Source organism: Artemia sp. Qi Xiang Cuo, chromosome 6 (genome assembly GCF_049724085.1).
Source record: "Artemia sp. Qi Xiang Cuo chromosome 6, ASM4972408v1, whole genome shotgun sequence".
Taxonomy (NCBI): Eukaryota; Metazoa; Arthropoda; class Branchiopoda; order Anostraca; family Artemiidae; genus Artemia; species Artemia sp. Qi Xiang Cuo.
Window position 1 is genome coordinate 40,336,725 of NC_142799.1, and position 27,470 is coordinate 40,364,194.

General features: G+C 37.7%; 2 protein-coding genes across 2 annotated transcripts in view; one reads left to right on the top strand and one right to left on the bottom strand.

Annotated features, from left to right (window-relative positions):
- The window catches only part of LOC148951225 (heat shock 70 kDa protein cognate 4-like), a 232,302-nt gene that overhangs the window by 10,666 nt on the left and 194,166 nt on the right, over nucleotides 1–27,470 (top strand). The window lies entirely within an intron of this gene.
- Nucleotides 463–5,499, bottom strand: LOC148951226 (uncharacterized). Its single transcript, XM_089090741.1, has 2 exons — nucleotides 5,415–5,499; nucleotides 463–2,192 (listed from the first exon to the last, which is right to left on the bottom strand). Exons 1-2 carry the CDS (start codon nucleotides 5,427–5,429, stop codon nucleotides 546–548), a joined length of 1,662 nt encoding a protein of 553 aa, XP_088946867.1. The 5' UTR covers nucleotides 5,430–5,499; the 3' UTR covers nucleotides 463–545.

Sequence of the window (27,470 nt, forward strand, 5' to 3'; positions counted from 1 at the left end):
CTAGAAATTAGAAAAAAATTCGAATCAAAGTAAAGAGCGACATGAGAAAAGTTAAAACACGCAGAAATTATTCCGTATATCAGGGAGTCTTTTTCACATTAAGCCTATCTCAAAAATGGAAAAGCACACTAATATACTTTTGTGTGAAAAAAGAAATCAAATTCAGTTGAAATGCTTAAAAAGACAATTGATCGCACATTTTCTATGCTCATAAATTCATTCTGCCTAGCACTATAGATATTTAAGCATAAAAGTATTAGGTGTAAAAGAGCTAAGGAAGGACAGGGCTCCTTTATATGTGGAATAGTTTCTGTTTGTTTTAAGTATTGCTCTTTTAGGTACAATTATTTCTCAAATTATTGTTTTTGCATACTCAAGTGATCTTACAACTGTTGAATAACTACAGAAGTTATATACTTCCAAACTGCATTCAAACCTGATCAACGTCGATAAAAAAACGAGTTTTGCAGAAAATCTGTTTAATTATAACATTGAAAAAATAGTAAAACTTTACATGAATGCACTATATCACTGAAATAGGCACATTACTTTTTAAACATCCTGCCCATAAGACCTTGCATACCATGTCCCATCCCGTAGCTTCCATGCCAGCCTCCATAACCTCCCATACGACCTCCCATACCTCCTAGACCATACCCATACATGCCTCCGTTCATTCCACCAATATCACCTATAGATCCATAGACACCCCCTAAGCGACTAGCAAGGTTATAACCGCTTAACCCATATCCAGACATACCTCCTAAGCCAAAGCTATGGTCTCCGAACATACTCCTCATCCCACCATACATTCCGGTCATGTCACCACCCATGCCGCTGTAAAGACCTCCCATAGAACCGTAAGTCATTCCATATCCCATACCATTACCCATGCCCATCCCATAGCTGTAAGGTGACATCATTCCCATTCCTCCCATCCCACTATACGCATAAGGAGAAAATCCCCCCATTCCGTATCCCATTCCACTATAGGAATAAGGTGACATCATTCCTCCGCTATAGCCTCCCATCAACCCTCCACTATATCCTCCCATACCGTAGTGATTACCTAGGCTCATACTACTATAAGAATACGGTGATATTCCCCCCATTCCGTAACCCATTCCGCTATAAGAGTAAGGTGACATCATTCCTCCACTATAGCCTCCCATCATCCCTCCGCCATAGCCTCCCATCATCCCTCCGCTATAGCCTCCCATCATCCTCGAATATCCTCCCATACCATAGAGATTGCCTAGGCTCATACTACCATAAGAATAAGGTGAAACTCCTCCCATGCCATAACCCATTCCACTATAAGCGTAAGGTGACATCATTCCTCCACCATAGCCTCCCATCATTCCCCCCATTCCACTATAAGAGTAAGGTGACATCATTCCCATTCCCCCCATCCCACTATAGGAATATGGAGAAAAACCCCCCATTCCATATCCCATTCCACTATAAGCATAAGGGGACATCATTCCTCCACCGTAGCCTCCCATCATCCCTCCGCCATAGCCTCCCATCATCCCTCCACTATATCCTCCTATACCATAGTGACTACCTAGGTCCATACTACTGTAAGAGTAAGGCGAAAATCCCCCCATTCCATAGCCCTGCCCACTGTAACCGTAAGGAGACATAATTCCTCCACCATAACTGTTCCCATAGAGACTTTGTCCAAAACCATGTACAGAACTACCGAATCCATGCCCACTGCCATGCATGTAGGCGTAAGGCGAACTGCTATAAGAATAAGGACTAGCTCCCATCATACTCATTCTAGAAATGTATGGACTATAACCAGAAGAAAACATGCTCATATACGGATTCATTCCACTATATGCAAGACTCGAAGAATATGGACCATATGATGATGATCTCATCATTTCCATGTAGTTAGCCATCGGTGAATACCCATGCATACCATAGCCCATTCCATAGCCGGCTCCTGAATAGCCGAGACTTGATAGTCCTCCATAGCCAGCTCCATAGCCATATCCTCCCATGCCATAGCCTAGACTATGACCCATCCCACCTCCATATAATCCACTTCTCATTCCTCCAAAAGAGGATCCAAGCACAGAGCTGTAGCCAAGTGTGTTGTGAGCTGTTCCATAGCTGTATGGATTGAATGCCGAACCGTAGTAGCCAAAAGCCACTTGAAAAAGGGCAACTAAAGGTAATACCTGAAATAAAAACATAATAAAAAAGCGGAAAATTCCAAAATATGTCTGCTTTTATGGTTTTTTGTAAATATATTAAAAATACCTCTAGCTTGAAATGCATTATGATGTGAAGATTAAATTTTTATTCAAAGTTGGAAAACAGTGTATTTTTATCCAACGAAAAGGTTGTATAAAATGAAGATTAATGTAAAATTTAGGAGAGTATCCAACAAAAATCTTAAACAGGAATAAATTTTGCAAGAAATTTCTTCTAAATAAATAGTAATTAATCTGTCTACAAAAAAAAATACTATGGGCAAACAGGTATAAAATTACCGATATTTTATTCATTATAAACTATAGGTATTACAAAATTGGATTGGATTGACTAGTATGAATCATGTTCAGTGATTGTGCTTACTTGTACTTGGAGAAGGACCAGGCGCATTTCTGCCTCATTTGGCATCTGAAATTCCGACGCCAAGTAGGATATTGTTTAACCAGAAACTCTCTGGTTGACATAGAAAACAATTTTGTTTCTAGGCACTTCTTACAAAATCTTTAAGTTTTTTTTTAATAATAAAATGGTTTAACAAAACAAACTCCAGTCAGTGCATCAACTATCACAAACAATTTAAGTTTGACCTAGAAAATTATTAAAACAATTGATTCAGACGTAAGGACTTCGGGAAATAAATGACCAATGTAAAATATAAATTAATAACTAGTTATAGTCTCATATAAAAAATGTAGAAAAATTTATAATCATAGAAAAGCAGTGCAGACTATTTTCAAAACAACATACCGAAGATGTTTGCCATGATTTGAACCATTTAAAAGAAAAATTTAGGAAGTAAGTGTCTGAACAAATTTTAATTCAGTTTTACCCAAATTACGATTAAAATAATGCTAATGTATTCGAAAAAGTAAACTTATTACAACTTAGGGAAGAAATTTAATTTTTTTAGTTTAACCTTTCTAAAAGGCAAAATAACCTGCCATTATTTTCAATTCATGGTTTAAGCATAAGAAATCAAAAATAATAATAGAAAACGCAAAGAAAAAAAGATCTTTATGAAAGTACACCTATTGCTTATATGTTTTGCCTAATTTTCACCATGTGAAACCAATTACACCAACTGCGCCAAACGTAGTTTGACACATAACGAAACTTTCCTTTGCATACTTTTTCTCACTATTAAAAAAATGTTATTTGCTTTAAAGTAGGCCTATCCGTTATGCATAAGAAAGGGCAAAGATTGTTGTATGAGAAGTAATACCGATTTGAATAAAAAGTAAGGACAAAAAGGTTTTTGGTCATTGGCTTTGACGTAGCCCTTATCTGTTATGCATAAGAAAAGCCCGAAATTGTTGTATGAAAAGAAATACCGAGTTGATTAAAAAACTAAGCACAAAAAAGGTTTTTGGCTGAACTAGTTGTTTTCTGTCCTTTACTTTCTAGAAAGCCTGCGTATTCGAAGCAGACATCTTACGAAGTGCGGGATTATGCATCTTTAATATTTTCTCTTTTGTACACGGTAACACAAACTGCTATACAAAAAAAAAAATAAAACCTCTAATTCACCTATAAGTAAATTTAAAACTACTCAGCAGCAAAATCAATTACGTCCATAAGAAAAAATTGCAAAAAGTACATGGGCTCAATTTAAAACTAATGGGTAGCGCTAGTTTAAAGCATAATTTAAGCACGTTTTGACACATCAGAAACGTTTCAATAATGTTTTGATGTGTCTGAGTAGGGAGAGTATGCTACATTACGATATATACACACTGTCAATTTTACTGCATGAAAATTATTTAGTGTTATATAACTAAAACGATATTTTTCCCGTGGTTCTCACTGAAATCGGGTCTTCAGTACCCAGGACACTGCTCTCTTTGATCAAAGTTGAGTGGCTGTATACTAATGTCGGAACTCAAAGACGTGTAAAGTCAGAATAATAGCTCACTATTCCCTGTAATATACGAAATCCCACGAACAAAACTGGGCTTAATATTATCTCCCTGGATATAAAAAACTAAAGAACTCTGTGGTTCTTGCAAACTTTATTAACTAAATTATTCTTCAGTTCTAATGAGTTTTTTAATTTGGTTCCAAGAGCAAACCTTTTTCTATTTTTTTTATTTTTCTCTCGGTTATACCAACCATGGGGGAAAAAGTAATTTCTTAATTTTTATGACTAAAATATTTGGCTCTTGGAGCCAAGAGGGTGAAGGTGGTGGTGTATTGATGAAGACTTTTTCTCACTTTTATCCCCTTCCATCTAGAGAAATTACTTGTTTTTTCCCCATATAACGGTTTTATTAGGCAATGATTTTATTCCAAGAGTATGATTTCTATATGCACATGCAATTCTACTATATATCTCTACTTTATAGAGTTCTTTGTGTGCTAGGTTCAACAACAAACATTCAAAATGTTAGATACCTTTGAATTTCTTGGTTACTGAATTTAGCAAGCTGCTGCCCAACTTTATGTAAAAGAAAAACCGACCTGGGTCCCAAAGAGCCAACTTTAAGTTTACCAGTTCTTGTGTTCAGCCTTTTTTCAGTGAATGTCCGCAAAAGTTAAAACCTATTAAATAGTGTGATATAAAAATATTAAAAAACATAAGCAACCAACTCAATTGTATTTCTTGCTGTACCAGGTTCCCCAAACTCTCGAGACTTCTGCAATCTGATTTCATGCACTTATCCATTTTTTAATTCTTTTCGCGATTTTTCCTACACCCCACTCAACCCCAAAGAAAAAAATCCACTAGGCAAGTTTATTATTTCAGAATTATGATTCCTCCTCCCGCCCTTATTTAAAATTCGGGAGATTATACTAAACATGCACCATTTTTTACAACTGGCTTAGTAGCTAAATTCCTTTAGTAGAGTTTCTACTCCGAAAGAAGGTATACACACATGATTTTCATCCCATTGGAAGAACCCAAATGCTGGACAACAAAGTTTCGATGTAGAGCACACAAGTGCACTTGTGAAACACAAGTAAAATGTGTTTAAAGAAGAAAATATTCTTAAAAGTATATAAATATATGGCTTTTGCAATATTTCCCAAGAGAATCAGGACTCTTCCAGTCTCAGGACAAATTAAGTTAAGTGTTGTTTTAAAAATAAGTATATACAAGAGAGTGTGTTGTTTTGAAGTACATAGTGTTTTGTTTTAGCAGTATAAGTGTTGTTTTAAAGTACATATATATAACATCAAGTACATACCTTAGTTACAATCATTTCGTGTCTTAGTTAGAGAAGCAACCTCTATGTTTACTACAGACCCAGAGGAAAGCCTCAGCTGTCTGACTGACAATTCTTTTTTGCCATGTCTATATATGATTAGGGCATTAAAGGAAGTTATTTAAAATGTGACAATTTCAACGTGGTACAAGGAAAAGCTTAAAAAGAACAAGGTAATAGGAAATATTTTCAACGCTCTTTGAATGCATAATCAGAATTAAATAATTAAGTTCCTTTTTGGATGTTTAAAAGGGTGCTAAGCCTAAGCCTTCGAAAATAAAAAATATTGTGCACAAGAAAATATTTGTAATAAAATTTGTTTTCATTAAAGCACCAATGAAAATATTTCAAGGAAAAGAATTTTTCAAAGAATAAAGGAGAGCCATATCAAAAGATAAGAAGAGCACATATACAGTATCATAGTAATTGTATTTTGCTATTGAAGTATAAATGAAACTTAAAACGAACGGAAATTAAATAAACAATGAATGCAAACAAACATACAATAGATATTAATGTAAATGAGTAAATAAATCTTAAAACGAATGAAACTTAAATAGAACATGCAAATCAAGCTTGAAACGTTCAAAAATCACTACAAACAAGAGTTTGGGTATCGCCTCCTTCTCTCGCTGTAAAAGTCTAAAACCTACTGCGTCATTGGCGCTTTATTGAAAACCAATTTTATTACAAATATTTTCTTTTGCACTTAATATTGAAAATAAACATTAAAATTAAAGTAAAATTTTGAACTGACGAGCTTTCAGCAATTAATATTATTATACGTCAAATATTCAGTTTAATTTATTAGTTCTTACTAAAGTTGTTCAAGACGAATATAGTTTCACTACAAATAAGAATTTGGATACTGCCCCGTTCCTTAACTGTAAATTATTTGAAAAAACTTTTTCCAGAAAATAAGTTTTTCAAAGAAAAGTAAAGAACTCCATTAAACAAATAATGAGCAAAAATAAAATGAAATAATCTACCAAGCGTGAAACATCCACAAATCAGCATCGATAAATAAATGAAACCCAAAACGAAAAGAAATTACCACAAATTAGCGAGTCAAACTCAAAACAAGCAGAAACTAACATAAGTTGGGCACAAAACCCCTAGGGCTTCCCAAAGCCAGAACAAAATTTGCACTTTGCTGAAAAAATACAAATGAATGTGCATTGTCAGTCTAATATACATATACTGATATTTAGTAATCAAAATGTTAATATTATTTGATTTATTAAAGTTATAAAAGTAAAAACAGTTATATTTTTTGAGTAAAGTGCAAATTTTGTTCTGGCCTTGGAAAGGCCTAGGGGTTTTGCGCCCAACTTATGTTAATTTCTGCTCGTTTTGAGTTTGACTCGGTTATTTATCGTAATTTCTGTTCGTTTTGGGTTTCATTTATTAATCGATGCTGATATGTGGATGTTTCACGCTTGGTAGATTATTTTATTTTCTTTTTGCTCATTTTTTGTTTAATGGAGTTCTTTACTTTTCTTTGAAAAACTTATTTTGTGGAAAAAATTTTTAAATTAATTTCTGTTCGTTTTATATTGACATAGTCTTTTCAGGTAAAAGGAAAATAATACTTTAAGTCTTTTCGTTTTTTAAGACTTTATAGTTTGGCCTGCTATTTGTATGCTGAAGAAAAATTTTCAGGGATTTTTAACAACATGCACCCTTTTAAAAATCTAGACACAAATAGTCCTGTTTAATTTAGTTTCATACCTCCTCTAGTTGACCTGAAATGGAAAACTTGATACCATTGAGCCCCTTTTCAAGTTTTTATGACAAAGATTTCAATACAAACCTTATGTGCCCCCAGGGCATAACTTATAATCCTTGCCTTGAGGGTTGTGGGGGAGTATCCTCCTCAAAAATATGTTTTCTATCTGGAAATCAACTACCCTGAACAAAATGGCTATCTCAAAATTTTTATTGGATGTGTTTGGGGGAATGATGGGTGTGGGGGAGGCTAGTTGCCCTCCAATCACTTGCGACTATTAAAAAGGGCACTAGCCTTTTGAATTTCCAGTCGACTGAGCTTTTATTGAAGTTTTTACGACAACGCCTTCTTTGAAAACCTTATATACCCCCAGGGCATAACTTAAAACCCTTGCCCTGAGGTATGTGGGGGAGTGTCCTCCTCAAAAATATAAATAGCGACGAAGACCACACTGCCTTTCCATCATAAACAAATAAGTAGAACAACAGGGAAATTTTTATACAAGACAGTGGAACGCAACTTTAAATGAATATTTAGAACCTATATCCAAGGGCCGTCCTCAGCAAAATAGACAAAGAGAATAAAAACACTATAAAAGAAACTAACATTAAAATTAAATCATTAAAACTGTTTAAAAAAATTTTAAAACAGCCCTAATATCATTACTTCAAGGAAGTAATTGAAGTAATGATATTAGGGCTGTTTTAAAAAATTTTTAAACAGTTTTAATAATTGAATTTTAATGTAAGTTTCTTTTATAGTGTTTTTATTCTCTTCGTCTGTTTTGCTGAGGACGGCCCTTGGATATAGGGTCGAAATATTCATTTAAAGTTGCGTTCCATTGTCTTGTATAAAAATTTCCCTATTGTTCTCCTCAAAAACATATTTTCTATCTGGAAATCAGCTACGCTGAACAAAATGGCTATCTAAAAATTTTGATTGGATGTGTTTCGGGGAATGAAGAGCGTGGGGGGGGGCTTGTTGCCCTTCAATGACTTTTGACTATTACAAAGGGTACTAGCCCTTTGAATTTCCAATCGAATGAGCCTGTTTTGAAAGTTTTTACGACAACACCTTCTATAAAAACCTTATATGCCCCCAGGGCATAACTTAAAACCCTTGCCCCGAGGGTTGTGGGGGAGTGTCCTCCTCAAAAATATATTTTCTATCTGGAAATCAACTATGCTAAACAAAATGGCTATCTCAAAATATTGATTGGATGTGTATGGAGGAATTATGGGCGTGGGGGGGAGCTAGTTGCCCTCCAATCACTTTCGACTATTAAAGAGGTTACTAGCCCTTTGAATTTCCAATCTAATGAGCCTTTTTTGAATTATCTACGACAAAGCCTTCTATAAAAACCTTATATACCCCCAGGGCATAACTTAAAACCCTTGCCCTGAGGGTTGTGAGAGAGTTTCCTCCTCAAAAACACATTTTCTATGTGGAAAACAACTAAGCTTAAAAAAATGGCTATTTCAAAATTTTGATGGGATGTGTTTGGGGGAATGATGGGGGTGGGGGGGGCTATTTACCCTCCAATCACTTTTGACTACTATAAAGGGCAATAGCTCTTCAAAAATACAATCTAATGAGCCTTTTTTGAAGTTTCTACGACAACGCCTTCAATAAGTACCTTAAACGACCCCAGGGCATAACTTAAACCCCTTGCCCTGAGGGCTGTGGGGGAGTGTCCTCCTTAAAAACATATTTTCTATCTGGAAATTAACTACGCTGAACAAAACAGCTATCTCAAAATTTTGATTGGATGCGTTTGGGGGAATGATGGGCGTTAGGGGTTGCAAGTTGCCCCCCAATCACTTTCGACTATTGAAAAGGGTACTAGCCCTTTGAATTTCCAATAAAATGAGCCTGTTTTGAAGTTTCTACGACAACGCCTTCTATAAGAACCTTATATGCCCCCAGGTCATAACTTACAACCCCTGCCCCGAGACTTTTGGGGGAGTGTCCTCCTCAAAAACATATTTTCCATCTGGAAATCAACTACGCTGAACAAAATGGCTATCTCAAAATTTTGATTGAATGTGTTTGGGGGAATGATGGGCGTGGGGGGGGGGGGGGCTAGTTGCCCTCCAATCAATTTCGACTATTAAAAAGGGCACGAGCCACTCCAATTTCCAATAAAATGAGCACTTTTGAAGTTTCTACGACAAAATTTTCAATAGAAACTTAATTTGCCCCCAGGGCATAACTTACAACCCTTGCACTGAGGGCTCTGAGGGTATTATCATCCTAAAAGACAAAATTTCCCGAACTTTCAACTACGTTGAACAAAATGGATATCTCAAAATTTAATTCGATGTGTTTGTAAAAATGGTGGGCATGAGAGGGGCGTTAGTCGCTATCCAACCACTTTCAACTATTAAAAAAGGCACTAGCCCTTTCAATTTCCAACTGACTGCTCCCTTTTGAAGTTTTTACGACAACGCTTTCAATAAGAACTTTATATGCCCCCCAAGGCACAACTTACGACCCTTGCCCTGAGGGATGTAGGGGGGGGGGTTGTTATCCTTAAAAACCTAATTTCCAAACTTTCAACTACGTTGAACAAAATGGTTATCTAAAAATTATGATTGTATGTGTTTGGGGAAAAGGTGGGCGTGAGAGGGGGGTTAATTGCCCTCAGATCATTTTCAACTATTAAAAAGGGTGCTAGTCCATTGAATTTCAAATCGCATGAGCCCTTTTTCAAGTTCCTACGACAAAGATTACAATAAAAACCTTATATGCCCTGAGGGCATGAGTTTTAATCCTTACCCTGAGGGTTGGGGGTGAGTATCGTCCTTAAAAATATATTTTATATCTGGAAATAAACTACCCTGAACAAAATCGCTATCTCAAAATTTTTATTGGACGTGTTAGGGGAAATGATGGGTGTTGTGGGGGGGGGCTAGTTGCCCTCCAATCACTTTTGACTATTAAAAAGGGTACTAGCGCTTTGAATTTCCAATCGAATGAGCCTGTTATGAAGTTTCTACGAAAACACCTTCTTTAAAAACCTTATATGCCCCCAGGCCATAACTTAAAACCCTTGCCCTGAGGGTTGTGAGGGAATGTCCTCCTCAAAAACATATTTTTTATCTGGAAAACAACTACGCTGAACAAAATGGCTATCTCAAAATTTTGATTGGATGTGTTTTGGGGAATGATGGGCATGGGGGGGATAGTTGCCCTCCAATCACTTTTGACTATTAAAAAGGGTACTAGCGCTTTAATTTCCAATCGAATGAGCCTGTTTTGAAGTTTCTACGACAACGCCTTCTATAAAAACCTTATATGCCCCCAGGGCATAACTTAAAACCCTTGCCTTGAGGGTTGTGAGGGAGTGTCCTCCTCAAAAACACACTTTCTTTGTGGAAATCAACTACGATGAACAAAATAGCTATCTCAAAATTTTAATTGGATGTGTTTGAGGGAATGATGGGCATGGAGGGGGGGGGGGCATTTGCCCTAACTTCTGACTATTGAAAAGGGCACTAGCCCTTTGAATTTCCAATCGAATGAGCCAGTTTTTAAGTTTCTACGACAACGAATTCTATAAAAACCTTATATGCTCAAAGGCCATAACTTAAAACCCTTACCCTGAGGGTTGTGAGGGAATGTCCTCCTCAAAAATATATTTTCTATGTGGAAAACAACTACGCTGAACAAAATGGCTATCTCAAAATTTTGATTGGATGTGTTTGGGGGAATGATGGGCGTGGGGGGGGGGGAGGGGGGCTAGTTGTCCTCCAATCACTTTCGAATATTAAAAGAGGTACTAGCCCTTTGAATTTCCAATCGAATAAGCCTGTTTTGAAGTTTCTACGACAACGCCTTTTATAAAAACCTTATATGCCCCCAGGGCATAACTTAAAACCCTTGCCCTGAGGGTTGTGAGGGAGTGTCCTCTACGCTAAACAAAATTGCTATCTCAAAATTTTGATTGGATGTGTTTGGGGGACTGATGGGCGTGGGGAGGGCTAGTTGCCCTCCAATCACTTTAGACTATTCAAAAGGGCACTAACTCTTTGAATTTCCAATCGAATGAAACTGTTTTGAAGTTTCTACGACAACGCCTTCTATAAATACCTTATATGCCCCCAGGGCATAACTTAAAACCCTTGCCCTGAGGGTAGTAGGGGAGTGTCCCCCTCAAAAACATATTTTCTATGTGGAAATCAACTACGCTGAAGAAAACCGCTATCTTAAAATTTTGATTGGATGTGTTTAGGGGAATGATTGGCGTTGGGGGTTGCTAATTGCCCTCCAATCACTGTCGACTATTGAAAAGGGTACTAGCCCTTTGAATTTCTAATTAAATGAGCCTGTTTTGAAGTTTCTACGACAACACCTTCTATAAAATCCTTATATGCCCCCAGGGCATAACTTAAAACCCTTGGCCTGAGAGTTTTGGGGGAGCATCCTCCTCAAAAACATATTTTCCATCTGGAAATCAACTACGCTGAACAAAATGGCTATCTCAAAATTTTGATTGGATGTGTTTGGGAGAATGATGGGCGTGGGGGGGGGCTAGTTGCTCTCCAATCAATTTCGACTATTAAAAAGGGCACTAGCCACTCCAAGTTCCAATCAAATGAGCACTTTTGAAGTTTCTACGACAAAATTTTCAATAGAAACTTAATTTGCCCCCAGGGCATAACTTACAACCCTTGCACTGAGGGCTCTGAGGGGATTATCATCCTAAAAGACAAAATTTCCAGAACTTTCAACTACGTTGAACAAAATGTGATATCTCAAAATTTTAATTCGATGTGTTTGTAAAAATGGTGGGCGTGAGAAGGGCGTTAGTCGCTATCCAATCACTTTCAACTATTAAAAAAGGCACTAGCCCTTTCAATTTCCAATTGAATGAGCCCTTTTGAAGTTTCTACGACAACGCTTTCAATAAAAACTTTATATGCCCCCAGGGCACAACTTACAACCCTTGCCCTGAGGGCTGTGGGGGGAGGGGTTGTCATCCTTAAAGACCTAATTTCCAAACTTTCAACTACGTTGAATAAAATGGATATCTAAAAATTTTGAGTGGATGTGTTAGGGGAAAAGGTGGGCGTGAGAGGGGGGTTAGTTGCCCTTAAATTATTTTCGACTGTTAAAAAGGGTACGAGCCCTTTGAATTTCAACTCGAATGAGCCCTTTTTCAAGTTTCTACGTCAAGTATTTCAAAAAAAATCTCTTAGGTCCCCAGAACGGAGTTTTTAATACTTGCTGTGTGGGTAGTTGATAAGTATTCCCCTCAAAAAATTATTTTATATCTAGAAATCAACTACCCTGAACAAAATCTCTATCTCAAAATTTTTATTGGACGTGTTAGGGGAAATGATGGGTGTTGTGGGGGGGGGGCTAGTTGCCCTCCAATCACTTTTGACTATTAAAAAGGGTACTAGCGCTTTGAATTTCCAATCGAATGAGCCTGTTATGAAGTTTCTACGAAAACACCTTCTTTAAAAACCTTATATGCCCCCAGGCCATAACTTAAAACCCTTGCCCTGAGGGTTGTGAGGGAATGTCCTCCTCAAAATCATATTTTTTATCTGGAAAACAACTACGCTGAACAAAATGGCTATCTCAAAATTTTGATTGGATGTGTTTTGGGGAATGATGGGCATGGGGGGGATAGTTGCCCTCCAATCACTTTTGACTATTAAAAAGGGTACTAGCGCTTTAATTTCCAATCGAATGAGCCTGTTTTGAAGTTTCTATGACAACGCCTTCTATAAAAACCTTATATGCCCCCAGGCCATAACTTAAAACCCTTGCCTTGAGGGTTGTGAGGGAGTGTCCTCCTCAAAAGCATATTTTCTATCTGGAAAACAACTACGCTGAACAAAATTGCTATCTCAAAATTTTGATTGGATGTTTTTGGGGGAAGGATGGGCGTGGGGGGGGGGGCTAGTTGACCTCCAATCACTTTCGACTATTAAAAAGGGTACTAGCTCTTTATATTTCCAATCGAATGAGCCTGTTTTGAAGTTTCTACGACAACGAATTCTATAAAAACCTTACATGCTCAAAGGCCATAACTTAAAACCATTACCCTGAGGGTTGTGAGGGAATGTCCTCCTCAAAAACATATTTTCTATGTGGAAACCAACTACGCTGAACAAAATGACTATCTCAAAATTTTGATTGGGTGTGTGTGGGGGAAAGAATGGCTTGGGGGGCTAGTTGCCCTCCAATCACTTTCGACTATTAAAAGAGATAGTAGCCCTTTGAACTTCCAATCGAATAAGCCTGTCTCGAAGTATCTACGACAACGCCTTCTATAAAAACCTTATATTCTCCAAGGACATAACTTAAAACCCTTGCCTTGATGGTTGTGGGGGAGTGTCCTCCTAAAAAACATATTTTTTATGAGGAAAACAACTACGCTGAACAAAATGGCTATCTAAAAATTTTTTTGGGTTTTGTGGGGTGGTTGTTTGGGGGTGGGGGGGGGGGGCTATTTGCCCTTCAATCACTTTTGACTATTAAAAAGGGCACTAACTCTTTGAATTTCCAATCAAATGAGCCTGTTTTGAAGTTTCTACGACAACGCCTTCTATAAATACCTTATATGCCCCCAGGGCATAACTTAAAACCCATGCCCTGAGGGTGGTAGGGGAGTTTCCTCCTCAAAAACATATTTTCTATCTGGAAATCAACTACGCTGAAGAAAACAGCTATCTCAAAATTTTGATTGGATGTGTTTGGGGGAATGATGGGCGTTAGGGGTTGCTAGTTGCCCTCCAATCACTTTCGACTATTAAAAAGGGTACTAGCCCTTTGAATTTCCAATAAAATGAGCCTGTTTTGAAGTTTCTATGACAACGCATTCTATAAAAACCTTTTATGCCCCCAGGGCATAACTTAAAACCCTTGCCCTGAGGGTTGTGGGGGAGCTTCCTCCTAAAAAACATATTCTACCTGGAAATAAACTACGCTGAAAAAAATTGATATCTAAAAATTTTTATTGAATGTGGTTGGGAGAATGATGGGCGTGGGAGGAGGGGGCTAGTTTCTTCCAATCACTTTTGACTATTAAAAAGAGCACTAGCCACTCCAATTTCCAATCAAATGAGCACTTTTGAAGTTTCTACGACAAAATTTTCAATAGAAACTTAATTTGCCCCCAGGGCATAACTTACAACCCTTGCACTGAGGGCTCTGAGGGGGTTATCATCCTAAAAGACAAAATTTCGAACTTTCAACTACCTTGAACAAAATGGATATCTCAAAATTTTAATTCGATGTGTTTGTGAAAATGGTGGGCATGAGAGGGGCGTTAGTAGCTATCCAATCACTTTCAACAATTAAAAAAGGCACTAGCCCTTTCAATTTCCAACTGAATGAGCCCTTTTGAAGTTTCTACGACAACGCTTTCAATAAAAACTTTATATGCCCCCCAGGGGATAACTTACAACACTTGCCCTAAGGGCTGTGGGGGGAGGGGTTGTCATCCTTAAAGACCTAATTTCCAAGACTTTCAACTACGTTGAATGAAATGGATATCTAAAACTTTTGATTGGATGTGTTTGGGGAAAAGGTGGGCGTGAGAGGGGGTTAATTGCCCTCAGATCATTTTCAACTATTAAAAAGGCTACTAGCCCTTTGAATTTCAAATCGAATGAGCCCTTTTTCAAGTTTCTACAACAAATATTTCAATAAAAACCTTATATGCCCCGAGGGCATAACTTGTAATCCTTACCCTGAGGGTTGTGGGGGAGTGTCCTCCTCAAAAATATGTTTTCTATCTGGAAATAAACTACGCTTAACAAAATCGCTATCTCAAAATTTTTATTGGACGTGTTAGGGGAAATGATGGGTGTTGTGGGGGGGGGGGCTAGTTGCCCTCCAATCACTTTCGACTATTAAAAAGGGTACTAGCGCTTTGAATTTCCAATCGAATGAGCCTGTTATGAAGTTTCTACGAAAACACCTTCTTTAAAAACCTTATATGCCCCCAGGCCATAACTTAAAACCCTTGCCCTGAGGGTTGTAAGGGAATGTCCTCCTCAAAATCATATTTTTTATCTGGAAAACAACTACGCTGAACAAAATGGCTATCTCAAAATTTTGATTGGATGTGTTTTGGGGAATGATGGGCATGGGGGGATAGTTGCCCTCCAATCACTTTTGACTATTAAAAAGGGTACTAGCGCTTTAATTTCCAATCGAATGAGCCTGTTTTGAAGTTTCTACGACAACGCCTTCTATAAAAACCTTATATGCCCCCAGGCCATAACTTAAAACCCTTGCCCTGAGGGTTGTGGGGGAGTGTCCTCCTCAAAAGCATATTTTCTATCTGGAAAACAACTACGCTGAACAAAATGGCTATCTCAAAATTTTGATTGGATGTGTTTGAGGGAATGATGGGCGTGGGGGGGGGGGTTGGGCTAGTTGCCCTCCAATCACTTTTGACTATTAAAAAGGGTACTAGCGCTTTAATTTCCAATCGAATGAGCCTGTTTTGAAGTTTCGACGACAACGAATTCTATAAATCCTTATATGCTCAAAGGCCATAACTTAAAACCCTTACCCTGAGGGTTGTGAGGGAATGTCCTCCTCAAAAATATATTTTCTATGTGGAAAACAACTACGCTGAACAAAATGGCTATCTCAAAATTTTGATTGGATGTGTTTGGGGGAATGATGGGCGCGGGGGGGGGGAGGGGGGCTAGTTGTCCTCCAATCACTTTCGAATATTAAAAGAGGTACTAGCCCTTTGAATTTCCAATCGAATAAGCCTGTTTTGAAGTTTCTACGACAACACCTTCCATAAAAACCTTGTATGCCCCCAGGGCATAACTTAATACTCTTGCCCCGAGGGTTGTGGGGGAGTGTCCTCCTCAAAAAGATATTTTCTATCTGGAAATTAACTGCACTGAACAAACTGCCTATCTCAAAATTTTGATTGGATGTGTTTGGGGAAATGAAGGGTGTGGGGGGGGGCTAGATGCCCTCCAATCACTTTCGACTATTAAAAAGGGCACTAGCCACTCCAATTTGCAATCGAATGAGCCCTTTTTGAACTTTCTACGACAACTCCTTCGATACGAAGTGTCCGGGTATGGAGAGAAAAAAAAACACATTGTGCCCACGTCGTTCTTTAACTAGGCTGCGCTAGCGCGCTGCCTATGATAAAAACTAAAAGCCTACTGCGTCATTGGCGCTTCACTGAGAACGAATTATATTAAAAAGATTTTCTTTTCCAGGTCTTACAGCATTGAAAATAAAAACAATTAGAGTGAAATAAATTCTTGAACTGATGGATCTTTCAGCAACTAATATCATTATGTATCAAATATTCAATTTGATGTTCTTTTTACTTTCAAAGACTGTATAAGACGCATATAGTTTTCAATAAAGCGTCAATGACGCAGTAGGTTTTAGACTTTTACAGTGAGAGAAGGAAGCGATACCCAAACTCTTGTTTGTAGTGATTTTTGTTCGTTTGAAGCTTGATTTGCATATTCAATTTTATTTTCATGATTTATTTACGCATTTAGATTAATATATATTGTATGTTTGTTTGCATTGATTGTTTATTTAATTTCTGTTCGTCTTAAGTTTCATTACACTTTAATAGCAAAATATTTTTTTTCGTTTTAAGCTTAATTGTCATATTCAATCTAAGCATTACTCGCTTTAAGATTTATTTATTCATTTGTATTATTACTTGTTGTTTGTTTTTTGCTATGATTGTTTATTTAATTTTTTTTCGTTTTGGGTTTCATTTATTCTTTAATAGTAATTTCTGGTCTTATTTTTCGGAAAGTTTTTTTTTTAATTAATACCCATAAAAAGCCAATGCAAATACAATTAAAAAAAAAACTTAAAAAAAAATTAAATGTTCATCAAAGTATCAAAACTGGTATCAAATTAAAAATATCGAAGTGAAAAAAGTTTGCCCCCTTTGAATTTTATCCGACGACCCCTTCTATATGAAGTGCCTCTTGGGAAAAAATAAATGGAGTGTGGGGGGAGGTTATCTGCCCTCCGATTACTTCCTACTCTCAAAAACTGAATTACAACTTTCGATTTCCAATCAAATGAGCGCTCTATGAAGTTTTACGAGCATCCCTTCCATAACAGCCATATATGCTGCCAGGGCATAACTCACAACGCCTGCCCCCGGGCCCTGGGTGGCTGTGTCGACACCCGAGTTTTGTTATCTGAACTTTGAAGTATTTTTAACAAAATGTTTACCTCAAAATTTTGTCCTGATGCATTTAGGACGTGCGGGGGGAGCTAGTTGCCCTCCGGTCTCTTTTTACTCTTAAAAAGTAAACGAGAAGTTTCAATTCCCAATCTAATGAACCCTCTCCGAAGTTTATACGAACATCCCTTCCATAAGAACGATATTTGCCCCCAGAGCATTACTTACAACACCTGCCTCCAGGTCCGGGGGGGTTGCGTCGACACAGGGAGTTTTTCTTATCTGACCTTTGAACTATTTTTAATGAAATGACTATTTTAAAAATTTTATCGGATAGGCTTGGAGAAAAAAGGGTGTGTGGACTTGGGGGGGCTTAGTTGCCCTCGGATATCTTTTGACTCTTAAAAAGTGAACTAGAACTTTCACTTTCCAATCAAATGAGCCCTCTCTGAAGTTTATACGAGCATCCCTTTCGTAAGAACCATATACGCCCCTAGGACAACAATTACAATGCCCACCCTCCGGGCCCTAGAGGGTTGTGTTGACACCAGAATTTTTGTTATCCAATTTTTGAAAATTTTTCAAAAAACTGGCTATCTCAAAGTTTGGGGGAAAAAAGGGCGTGGGAGGGATAGTTGCCCTTAAATCTCTTGACTCTTAAAAAGTGAACTAGAACTTTCAATTTCCAGTCAAATGTGTCCTCTATGAAGTTTATACGAGTATCCCTTTCATAAGAACCATACATGCCCTTTGGGCATAACTTAGAACACCTCCTCCCGGGCACTGGGGGGTTGTATTGACACCGGAGCTTTTCTTATTCGACCTTTGAACTATTTTATTTAACAAAATGTCTATCTCAAAATTTTCATCAGATGGGTTTGGAAAGGTAGGCGTGGGGGGGGGGGGGGCTAGTTACCCTTGGATCTCTTTTGACCATTAAAAAGTGAACTCGAACTTTAAATTTCCAATCAAATGAGCCCACTCTGAAGCTTATATGTGCATCCCTTCCATAAGAACCATATATGCCCCCAGGGCATAACTTACAACACCTGCCACTGGACCCTGGGAGGTTGTGTCGACACCGGACTTTTGTATGATCTTTGAACTATTTGTAACAAAAGAGCTTTTTCAAAATGTTTATCAGATGCATTTGGCAAAAAAAGGCGTGGGGGGGCTGGTTACCCTCTGATATCTTTTGACGCTTAAAAAGTGAACTAGAACTTTCAATTTCCAATCAAATCAGCCCTCTCTGAAGCTTATACGAGCATTCTTTCCATAAGAAACATATATGCCCCCTGGGTATAACTTATAACCCTTGCGTCGAAGACCCTGGGGGGGGAGTATCCTGCTCTAAGATATAATTTGTAGAACTTTCAGCTACTTTGAACAAAATGGCTATCTTAAAATTTTGATTGGATGTGTTTGGGGAAATGGTGGGGGTGGAAGGGGTGTTAGTTGCTTTCCAATCACTTTCGACTATTAAAAAGGGCACTAGCCATTTAAATTTCCAATCGAATGAGCCTTTTTGAAGTATCTACGACAACACCTTCTATAAAAACCTTTATATCCCCAAGGCATAACTTACAACTCTTGCCCTGGCGGCTGTGAGGGGGGGGGGGATTGTATTCCTCAAAGACCTTATTTCCAGAACTTTCAACCACGTTGAACAAAATAGCTATCTCAAAATTTTGTTTAGATGTGTTTGGGGAAAAGGTGGGCGTGAGAGGGGGTTTAGATGCCCTCCAATCACTTTCGACTATTATAAAGGGCACTAGACCTTTAAATCTCAAATTGAATGAGGTCTTTTTGAAGTTTCTACGACAAAGCTTTCTATAAAAAGCTTATATGCCCCCAGGGCATAACTTACAATCCTTGCCCTGAGGGCTGTGGGGGAGTGTCCTCCTCAAAAACACATTTTCTATCTGCAAAGAGACTACGTAGAAAAAAATGGCTTTCTCAAAATTTTGATTGGATGTGTTTGGGAAAATGGTGGGCGTGAAAGGGGTGTTAGTTGCCTTCCAATCACTTTTGACCCTTAAAAAGGACACTAGAACTCTCGATTTTCAATCAAATGAACCCCCTTTGAAGTTTTTGAATCTGGAAAATAATAATAATAATAATAACATAACATTGAAGCCGTATGGCCTTTACTATAGGCAACGCTATAGCTTTGCCTCTGATCATAGGCAGCGCGATAGCGCTGCCTAAGTAAAGATTGATGTTGGCACAATGTATTTTTTTTTTGGTCTTAGACCAGGTCACCTCATATCGAAGGAGTTGTCGTAGAAACTTCGAAAAGGGCTCATTTGATTGTAAATTGGAATGGCTAGTGCCCTTTTTAATAGTCGAAAGTGATTGAAGGGCAACTAGCCCCCCCCCCCCCCACGCACATCATTCCCCCAAACACATCCAATCAAAATTTTGAGATAGCCAGTTTGTTCAGAGTAGTTGATTTCCAGATAGAAAATATATTTTTGAGGAGGACACTCCCCCACAACCCTCAGGGCAAGGGTTTTAAGTTATGCCCTGTGGGCACATAAGAACCATGTTGGCACTATGTATTACTTTTTTTTTTCCTTTAGACCAGGTCACTTCGTATCGAAGAATTTGTCGTAGAAACTTTGAAAAGGGCTGATTCAATTGGAAATTTGAATGGTTTGTGCCCTTTTTAATAGTCGAAAGTAATTGGAAGGCAACAAACACCCCTTCCAAGCCCACCGTTTCCCAAAACACATCCAATCAAAAATTTGAGATTGCCATTTTGTTCAGCGTAGTTGATTTCAACATAGAAAATATATTTTTGAGGAGGTGACTCCCCAACAGCCCTCAGGGCAAGGGTTTTAAGTTATGCCATGGGGGCATATAGGAACGATGTTGGCACAATGTATAATTTTTTTTATTTAGAACAGGGCACTTCGTATCGAAGAAGTTGTTGACAAAAATTCAAAAAGGGCTCATTCAATTGGAAATCGGGGTGGCTTGTGCCCTATTTAATAATCAAAAGTGAATGGAAGGCAACTAATACCCCTTCCACGCCCACCATTTCCCGAAACACATCCAATCGAAATTTAAGAGATAGCTATTTTGTTCAGCGTAGTTGATTTCTAGATAGAAATTATGTTTTCTTGGAGGAAACTCCCCCACAGCCCTCAGGGTAAGGGTTGTAAGTTATGCCCTGGGGGGTATATAAGTTTTTATTGAAATCTTTGTCGTAGAGACTTGAGAAAGGGCTCATTTGATTGGAAATTCAAAAGGCTAAAACTTGTTTTAAGATTTAAAAGTTATTGGCTGGTTACTAACCCTCTACTGACGCCCACCAGTTCCCCAAACACATGTAGTCAACGTTCGGATATAATCACGCAGTTGAACACAGTTTATGAATTTAAACATAAGTATGTTGGAACTGATAACCCCACACAGTCCCCAAGACCATGATTGTAGGGATTGCCCTTGAAATATCCGAGGCTCTTACCTGACGTGTTTCCGTAGGAACTTTAGAAATGGCTCATTTGATTTCCCAAACTCATCCAATCAAAATTTTGAGATAGCCTTTTTATTCCGCGCTGTTTTAAGTTCAGGAAATTATACCTTTGAGCAGGGCACTCCCCCCCCATAGTCTTCAGGGCAAGGGTTATAAGTTATGCCCTGGGGGTATATAAGTTTTTATTGAAATCTTTGTCGTAGAAACTTGAAAAAGGGCTCATTCGATTTGAAATTCAAAGGTCTAGTGCCCTTTTAATAGTTGAAAGTGATTTGAGGGCAACTAATCCCCCTCTCACGCTCACCTTTTCCCCAAACACATCCAATAAAAATTTTGAGATAGCAATTTTGTTCAGCGCAGGTGATTTCAAGATATATATTATGTTTTTGAGGAGGATACTCCCCCACAGCCCTCAGGGCAAGGTTGTAAGTTATGCCCTGGGGGCATATAAGGTTCTTATAGAAATCGTTGTCGTATAAACTTAAAAAAATGCTCACTCGACTGTAAATTCAAAGGGCTTGTGCCCTTTTTAGTAGTCGAAAGTGATTGAAGGGCAACTAACCCCCCTCTCACGCCCACCTTTTCCCCAAAAACAACCAATCAAAATTTTAAGATAGCCATTTTGTTCAACGTCGTTGAAAGATCTGGAAATTAGGTCTTTGAGGATGACAACACCCCCCCCCCCACAGCCCTCAGGGAAAGGGTTGTAAGTTATGCCCTTGGGGCATATAGGTTTATATAAAACGCGTTGTTGTAGAAACTTCAAAAGTGGCTCATTCGATTGGAAATTGAAATGGCTAGTGCCCTTTTTAATAGTCGAAAGTGGTTGGAAGGCAACTAACAACCCTTCCTTGCCCACCATTTCCCCTAAAATATAAAATCAAAATTTTGAGATAGCCATTTTGTTCCTATCAGTTTAAAGTTCAGGAAATTATACCTTTGATTAGAACACTTCCCCCAAAGTCTTCAGGGCAAGGATTATAAGTTATTCCCTGGGGAATATAAGTTTTTATTGAAATCTTTGTCGTAACTTGAAAAAGCGCTAGTTCGATAGGAAATTCAAAGGGCCCTTTTTAATGGTCTCGAAAGTGATTTGAGGGCAACGAACCCCCCTCTCACGCCCAACTTTTCCCGAAAAAATACAATAAAAATTTTTCGATAGCCATTTTATTTAACGTAGTTGAAAGTTTTGGAACTTAGGTCCTTAAGGATGACAACCCCTCCACCCCCACAGTCGTCAGGGCAAGGGTCGTAAGTTATGCCCCGGGGGCATATAAGGTTTTTATAGAAAGCGATGTTGTCGAAACTTTAAAAAGGGCATTCTATTGGAAATTGAAAGGGATAGTGCCCTTTTAATAGTCGAAAGAGATTGAAGGGCAACTAACCCCCTCTCATGCCCACCATTTCCCCAAACATATCCAATCAAAATTTTGAGATATCCAATTTGTTCAAAGTTGTTAAAAGTTCTGGAAATTAGGTCTTTTAGGATGATAACCCCATCAGAGCCCGCAGTGGAAGGGTTGTAAGTTATGCCCTGGGGGAATATAAGGTTTATATAGAAAGTTGTTATAGAAATTTCAAAAGGGGTTCATTTGATTGGAAATTGAAATTGCCCTTTTTAATAGTCAAAAGTGAGTTGAGAGTAATTAACCCCCTTCTCACGCCCACCATTTCCCCAAACACATTCAATCAAAGCTTAGAAATAGCCATTTTATTCAACGTAGTTGAAAGTTCTAGAAATTATGTATTTAAGGATGACAAACCCCCCAGAGCCCCCAGGGCAAAGGTTGTAAGTTATACCCTGGGGCATATAAGATTCTTAAGGATAGAGTTATCGTAAAAACTTTAAAAGCGGCTCATTCAATTGGAAATTGAGAGGGTTAGTGCCCTTTTTGATAATTGAAAGTGATTGGAAGGTAACTTACCCCCCTCTCACGCCCACCATTATCCCGAACACACACAATCAAAATCTCCATATAGCCATTTTGTTCAACGTTGCAGACAGTTCTGGAAATTAGGTCTTTGAGGATGACAACCCCCCCTCCCAGCCATCAGGGCAATGGAGGTATATAAGGTTTTTATTTAAAGCATTGTCGTAGAAAATTCAAAAGGGCTCATTTGATTGGAAATTGAAAGGACTTGTGCCTTTTTTAATAGTTGAAAGTGATTGGTGAGTGACTAACGCACCTCTCACGCCCACCATTTTCCCAGACACATCCAATCAAAATTCTGAGATCGCCAATTTGTTTAACGTAGTTGAAAGTTCTGGAAATTATGTCTTAGAGGATGACAACCACCCTCACAGCCCTTAGGGTAAGGGTTGTAATTTATGCCCTGGGGCATATAAGGGGTTGATAGGAAGTGTTGTCTTAAAAACTCAAAAAGGGCCCATTCGATTAGAAATTGAAAAGGCCTAGTGCCCTTTTTAATAGTCGAAAGTGATTGGAAGGCTAGACATTTTTATAGAAAAGATTGATGTGGGTATAATGTATTATTTTTTTGTTATTGTTGTTGTTTAGACCAGGGCACTTTGTACCAAAGGAGTTGTCATAGGAACTTCGAAAATGGCTCATTCGATTGAAAATAGAAAGGGCTGATGCCCTTTTTAATAGTCGAAAGTGATTGGAGGGAAACTAATCCCCCTCCCACGCCCAACCTCCCATTTGCGTTTCATAGGCAGCGCAATCGCGTTGCTTAAGTAAAGGACGATGTTGGCACAATGTATTATTTATTTTTTTGTTTTTGTTTTTTGTTTTCCATACTAGAGCACTTCGTATCGAAGGAGTTGTCGTAGAAACTTCAAAAAGGGCTCATTAGATTGGAAATTCAAAGGTCTAGTACCCTTTTTAATAGTCGAAAGTGATTTGAGGGCAACTAACCCCCCTCTCAGGCCCACCTTTTCCCCAAACACATCCAATCAAAATTTTTAAATAGCCATTCTGTTCAGCGTAGTTGATTTCCAGATAGAAATTATGTATCTGATAAGGACACTCCCCCACAGCCCTCCGGGCAAGGGTTGTAAGTTATGCCCTGGGGGCACATAAGGTTTTTATAGAACGCGTTGGCGTAGAAACTTCAAAAAGGACTCATTGCAATGGAAATTTAAATGGCTAGTGCCCTTTTTAATAGTCGAAAGGGATTGGAAGGCAACTAACACCCCTTCCAAGCCCACCATTTCCCCAAACACATCCAATCAAAATTTTGAGATAGCCATTTTGTTCCACGCAGTTGAAAGTCCTCGAGCTTAGGTCTTTTAGGATGATAAGAGCCCGCAGTGCAAGGGTTGTAAATTATGTCCTGGGGGCATATAAGACTTATATAGAAAGTTGTTGTAGAAATTTCAAAAAGTGCTCATTTGATTTTAAATTGAAAGGGCTAGTGCCCTTTTTAATAGTCAAAAGTGAATGGGGAGTACGTAACCCCCCTCTCACGCCCACCATTTCCCCATACACATTCAATCAAAGTTTAGAGATAGCCTTTTTGTTCAACGTAGTTGAAAGTTCTTAAAATTATTTAATTTGTTTATTTATTTATTACCCGTCAAAAAAAGGTACAAAAGACAGAGTATCACTAAAAAAGAAAAACACACACACACAAATAAATTACAACACATTCCACATACTCGAACAAATTACAAAGACGAGAAACAAAAACTCAATTGTACACTACACTGCAGGTCCGTAAGAAATTTTACTTTTTAAACTCCCAAGTACTGAAGAAACATAAGCAATATGTTTGATAACTTCAATTCAATTAACCTAACCTACAGCAAAATACTTGATAACTTAAATTCAAAATAAACGGACTCAATCAACTAGTCTAAATATGACAAGAGATGGTAAAAAGACTAAATATGACAAGAGATATGCAAATAAAATTAAATGGACAGCGATTTACTGCCTTAGCAAACGGTACCAAGGGTGGGAAGAAAATTGCTCGTTGTGCCGTTTAATTTGTTCAATTATAGCTGCTGTTGGGTCCACAGTTTTAAAATTTTTAACAAGGTGCGAATTTCTTGTCCACGGCAGTAGAAAAGGGGGTGCCAGTCGTGACGGGAGTCCATATATGGGCATAGCCTCCCTAGGGGAAATGGTTTTCTGAGAATGAAAAAACAGGATTTTTCTCACTTGAAAAAACAGGATTTTTCTCACTTTTATGGATGTTTCTTGGACGGTTGTGAGTGTTGGTCAAATTATTTGTTGTTTTTCTAGGATGTCAACAGCAATTTATGTCTGTTTTATGGTTTTTGTCACTGAGAATAGAAAAACAGGATTTTTCTCACATTGATGGATGTTTCATGGATGGTTATGAGTGTTGGTCAATTTATTTGTTGTTTTTCATCGATGTCAGCAGCAATTCATGGATGTTTTTATGTTTTATGTCACTGATAATGAAAAAAACAGGATTTTTCTCACTTTGATGGATGTTTCATGGATGGTTATGAGTGTTGGTCAATTTATTTGTTGTTTTTCATGGATGACAACAGCAATTTATGGATGTTTTTATGGTTTTTGTCGCTGAGAGTGAAAAAACAGTATTTTTCTCACTTTGGTGGATGTTTCATGGATGGTTATGAGTGTTGGTCAATTCATTTGTGGTTTTTCAGGGATGTCAACAGCAATTTATGTCTGTTTTTATGGTTTTTCTCACTGAGAATGAAAAAACAGGATTTTTCTCACTTTGATGGATGTTTCATGGATGGTTATGACTGTTGGTCAATTTATTTGTTGTTTTTCTTGGATGTCAACAGCAATTTATGTCTGTTTTTATGGTTTTTGTCACTGAGAACGAAAAAACAGGATTTTTCTCACTTTGATGGATTTTATTGTTTCGTTCTGTTTGATGGTGAAGATACAGAGGGGAATGCATATGGCTTCACTTGGGGGAAGAAAATTATGCAGGAGTCTAAAGAGATAGAAATTCTATTTTTAAATACGGCTTCACTGATCTTTAAGTCAGAGAGATAAATTAATATTCTAAAGAAACCATAATAGTGTAGCTAGGAACATTTATGAGATGAAGAGATTAATGTGGGAAAGGATTTCCTAGGAATTTAAAATGTGACAGCGCAGGGATGCCAAAACAAAAGGAACATGCAGAAATTACGTTTAGGGATTATTTAGGCGAAACCGTTTTAGGCATTTTAGAGAAGTATTTGGGCGAAACAGTTTGATGTATTTTAAAAGATGATTTTAGAAGATTATTTAGAAGATGAATGGAGGGTCAAACTCTGTGGTCGTTATAATACACAAGTTCCATTTGAACGGTGTTGTGAGGTCCCCTACCTCAACAACCCTCCAACCCCAATCCCAAAGAGCCCCCAAGTTCCCCAGGGCCCCACAACGGCCCCCCGAGCCCCCGTCACTCCTTACCCCCACATTTTTTAATACTTTTTAATTTGTGCATTTTGAGACACAAAAGGGTCCCCATCCCCCACAACTTTTGGCTCCTCCTCCCACCAATAGTGGTTTGTTGTAGTTTACCTTGTCACAGTTACATTCTCTTGATTTTTCAAAGTTCATTTTGAATTTCTTTCGTTGAAATGCAAGAGTTGGATTATTTCAGTAGTGTTTAGTCGTGGTTTACCTTGTCACAGTTACATTTTCTTGATTTTTCAAAGTTCATTTTGAATTTCTTTTATTGAAATACAAGAGTTAGAATATTTCAGTAGTGTTTTGTCGTGGTTTACCTTGTAACAGTTACATTCTCTTGATTTTTCAAAGTTTATTTTGAATTTCTTTCATTGAAATGCAAGAGTTGGATTATTTCAGTAGTGTTTTGTTGTGGTTTACCATTTCACAGTTACATTCTCTTGATTTTTCAAAATTCATTTTGAATTTCTTTCATTGAAATGCAAGAGTTGGAATATTTCGGTAGTGTTTTGTTGTAGATTACCTTGTCACAGTTACATTCTTTTGATTTTTTAAAGTTCATTTTTAATTTCTTTCCTTGAAATTCAAGAGTTGAATTATTTCAGTAGTTTTTTGTCATGGTTTACCTTGTCACAGTTACATTCTCTTGATTTTTCAAAGTTCATTTTGTATTTCTTTCGTTGAAATGCAAGAGTTGGAATATTTCAGTAGTGTTTTGTCATGGTTTACCTTATCACAGTTACATTTTCTTGATTTTTCAAAATTCATTTTGAATTTCTTTCGTTGAAATGCAAGAGTTGGAATATTTCAGTAGTGTTTTGTTGTAGTTTACCTTGTCTCAGTTAAATTCTCTTGATTTTTCCAAGTTAATTTTGAATTTATTTCGCTGACATGAAAGAGTTAGAATGTTTCAGTAGTGTTTTGTCGTGGTTTACCTTCTCACAGTTAAATTCTCTTGATTTCTTCAAAGTTCATTTTGAATTTTTTTCGTCGAAATGCAAGAGTTGGATTATTTTAGTAGTGTTTTGTTGTGGTTTACCTTGTCACAGTTACATTCTCTTGACTTTTCAAAGTTCATTTTGAATTTCTTTAGTTGAAATGCAAGAGTTGGAATATTTCAGTAGTGTTTTGTCTTGGATTACCTTGTCACAGTTAAATTCTCTTAATTTTTCAAAGTTCATTTTGAATTTCTTTCATTGAAATGCAAGAGTTGGAATATTTCAGTAGTGTTTTGTTGTGCTTTACATTGTCACAGTTACATTCTCTTAATTTTTCAAAGTTCATTTTGAATTTCTTT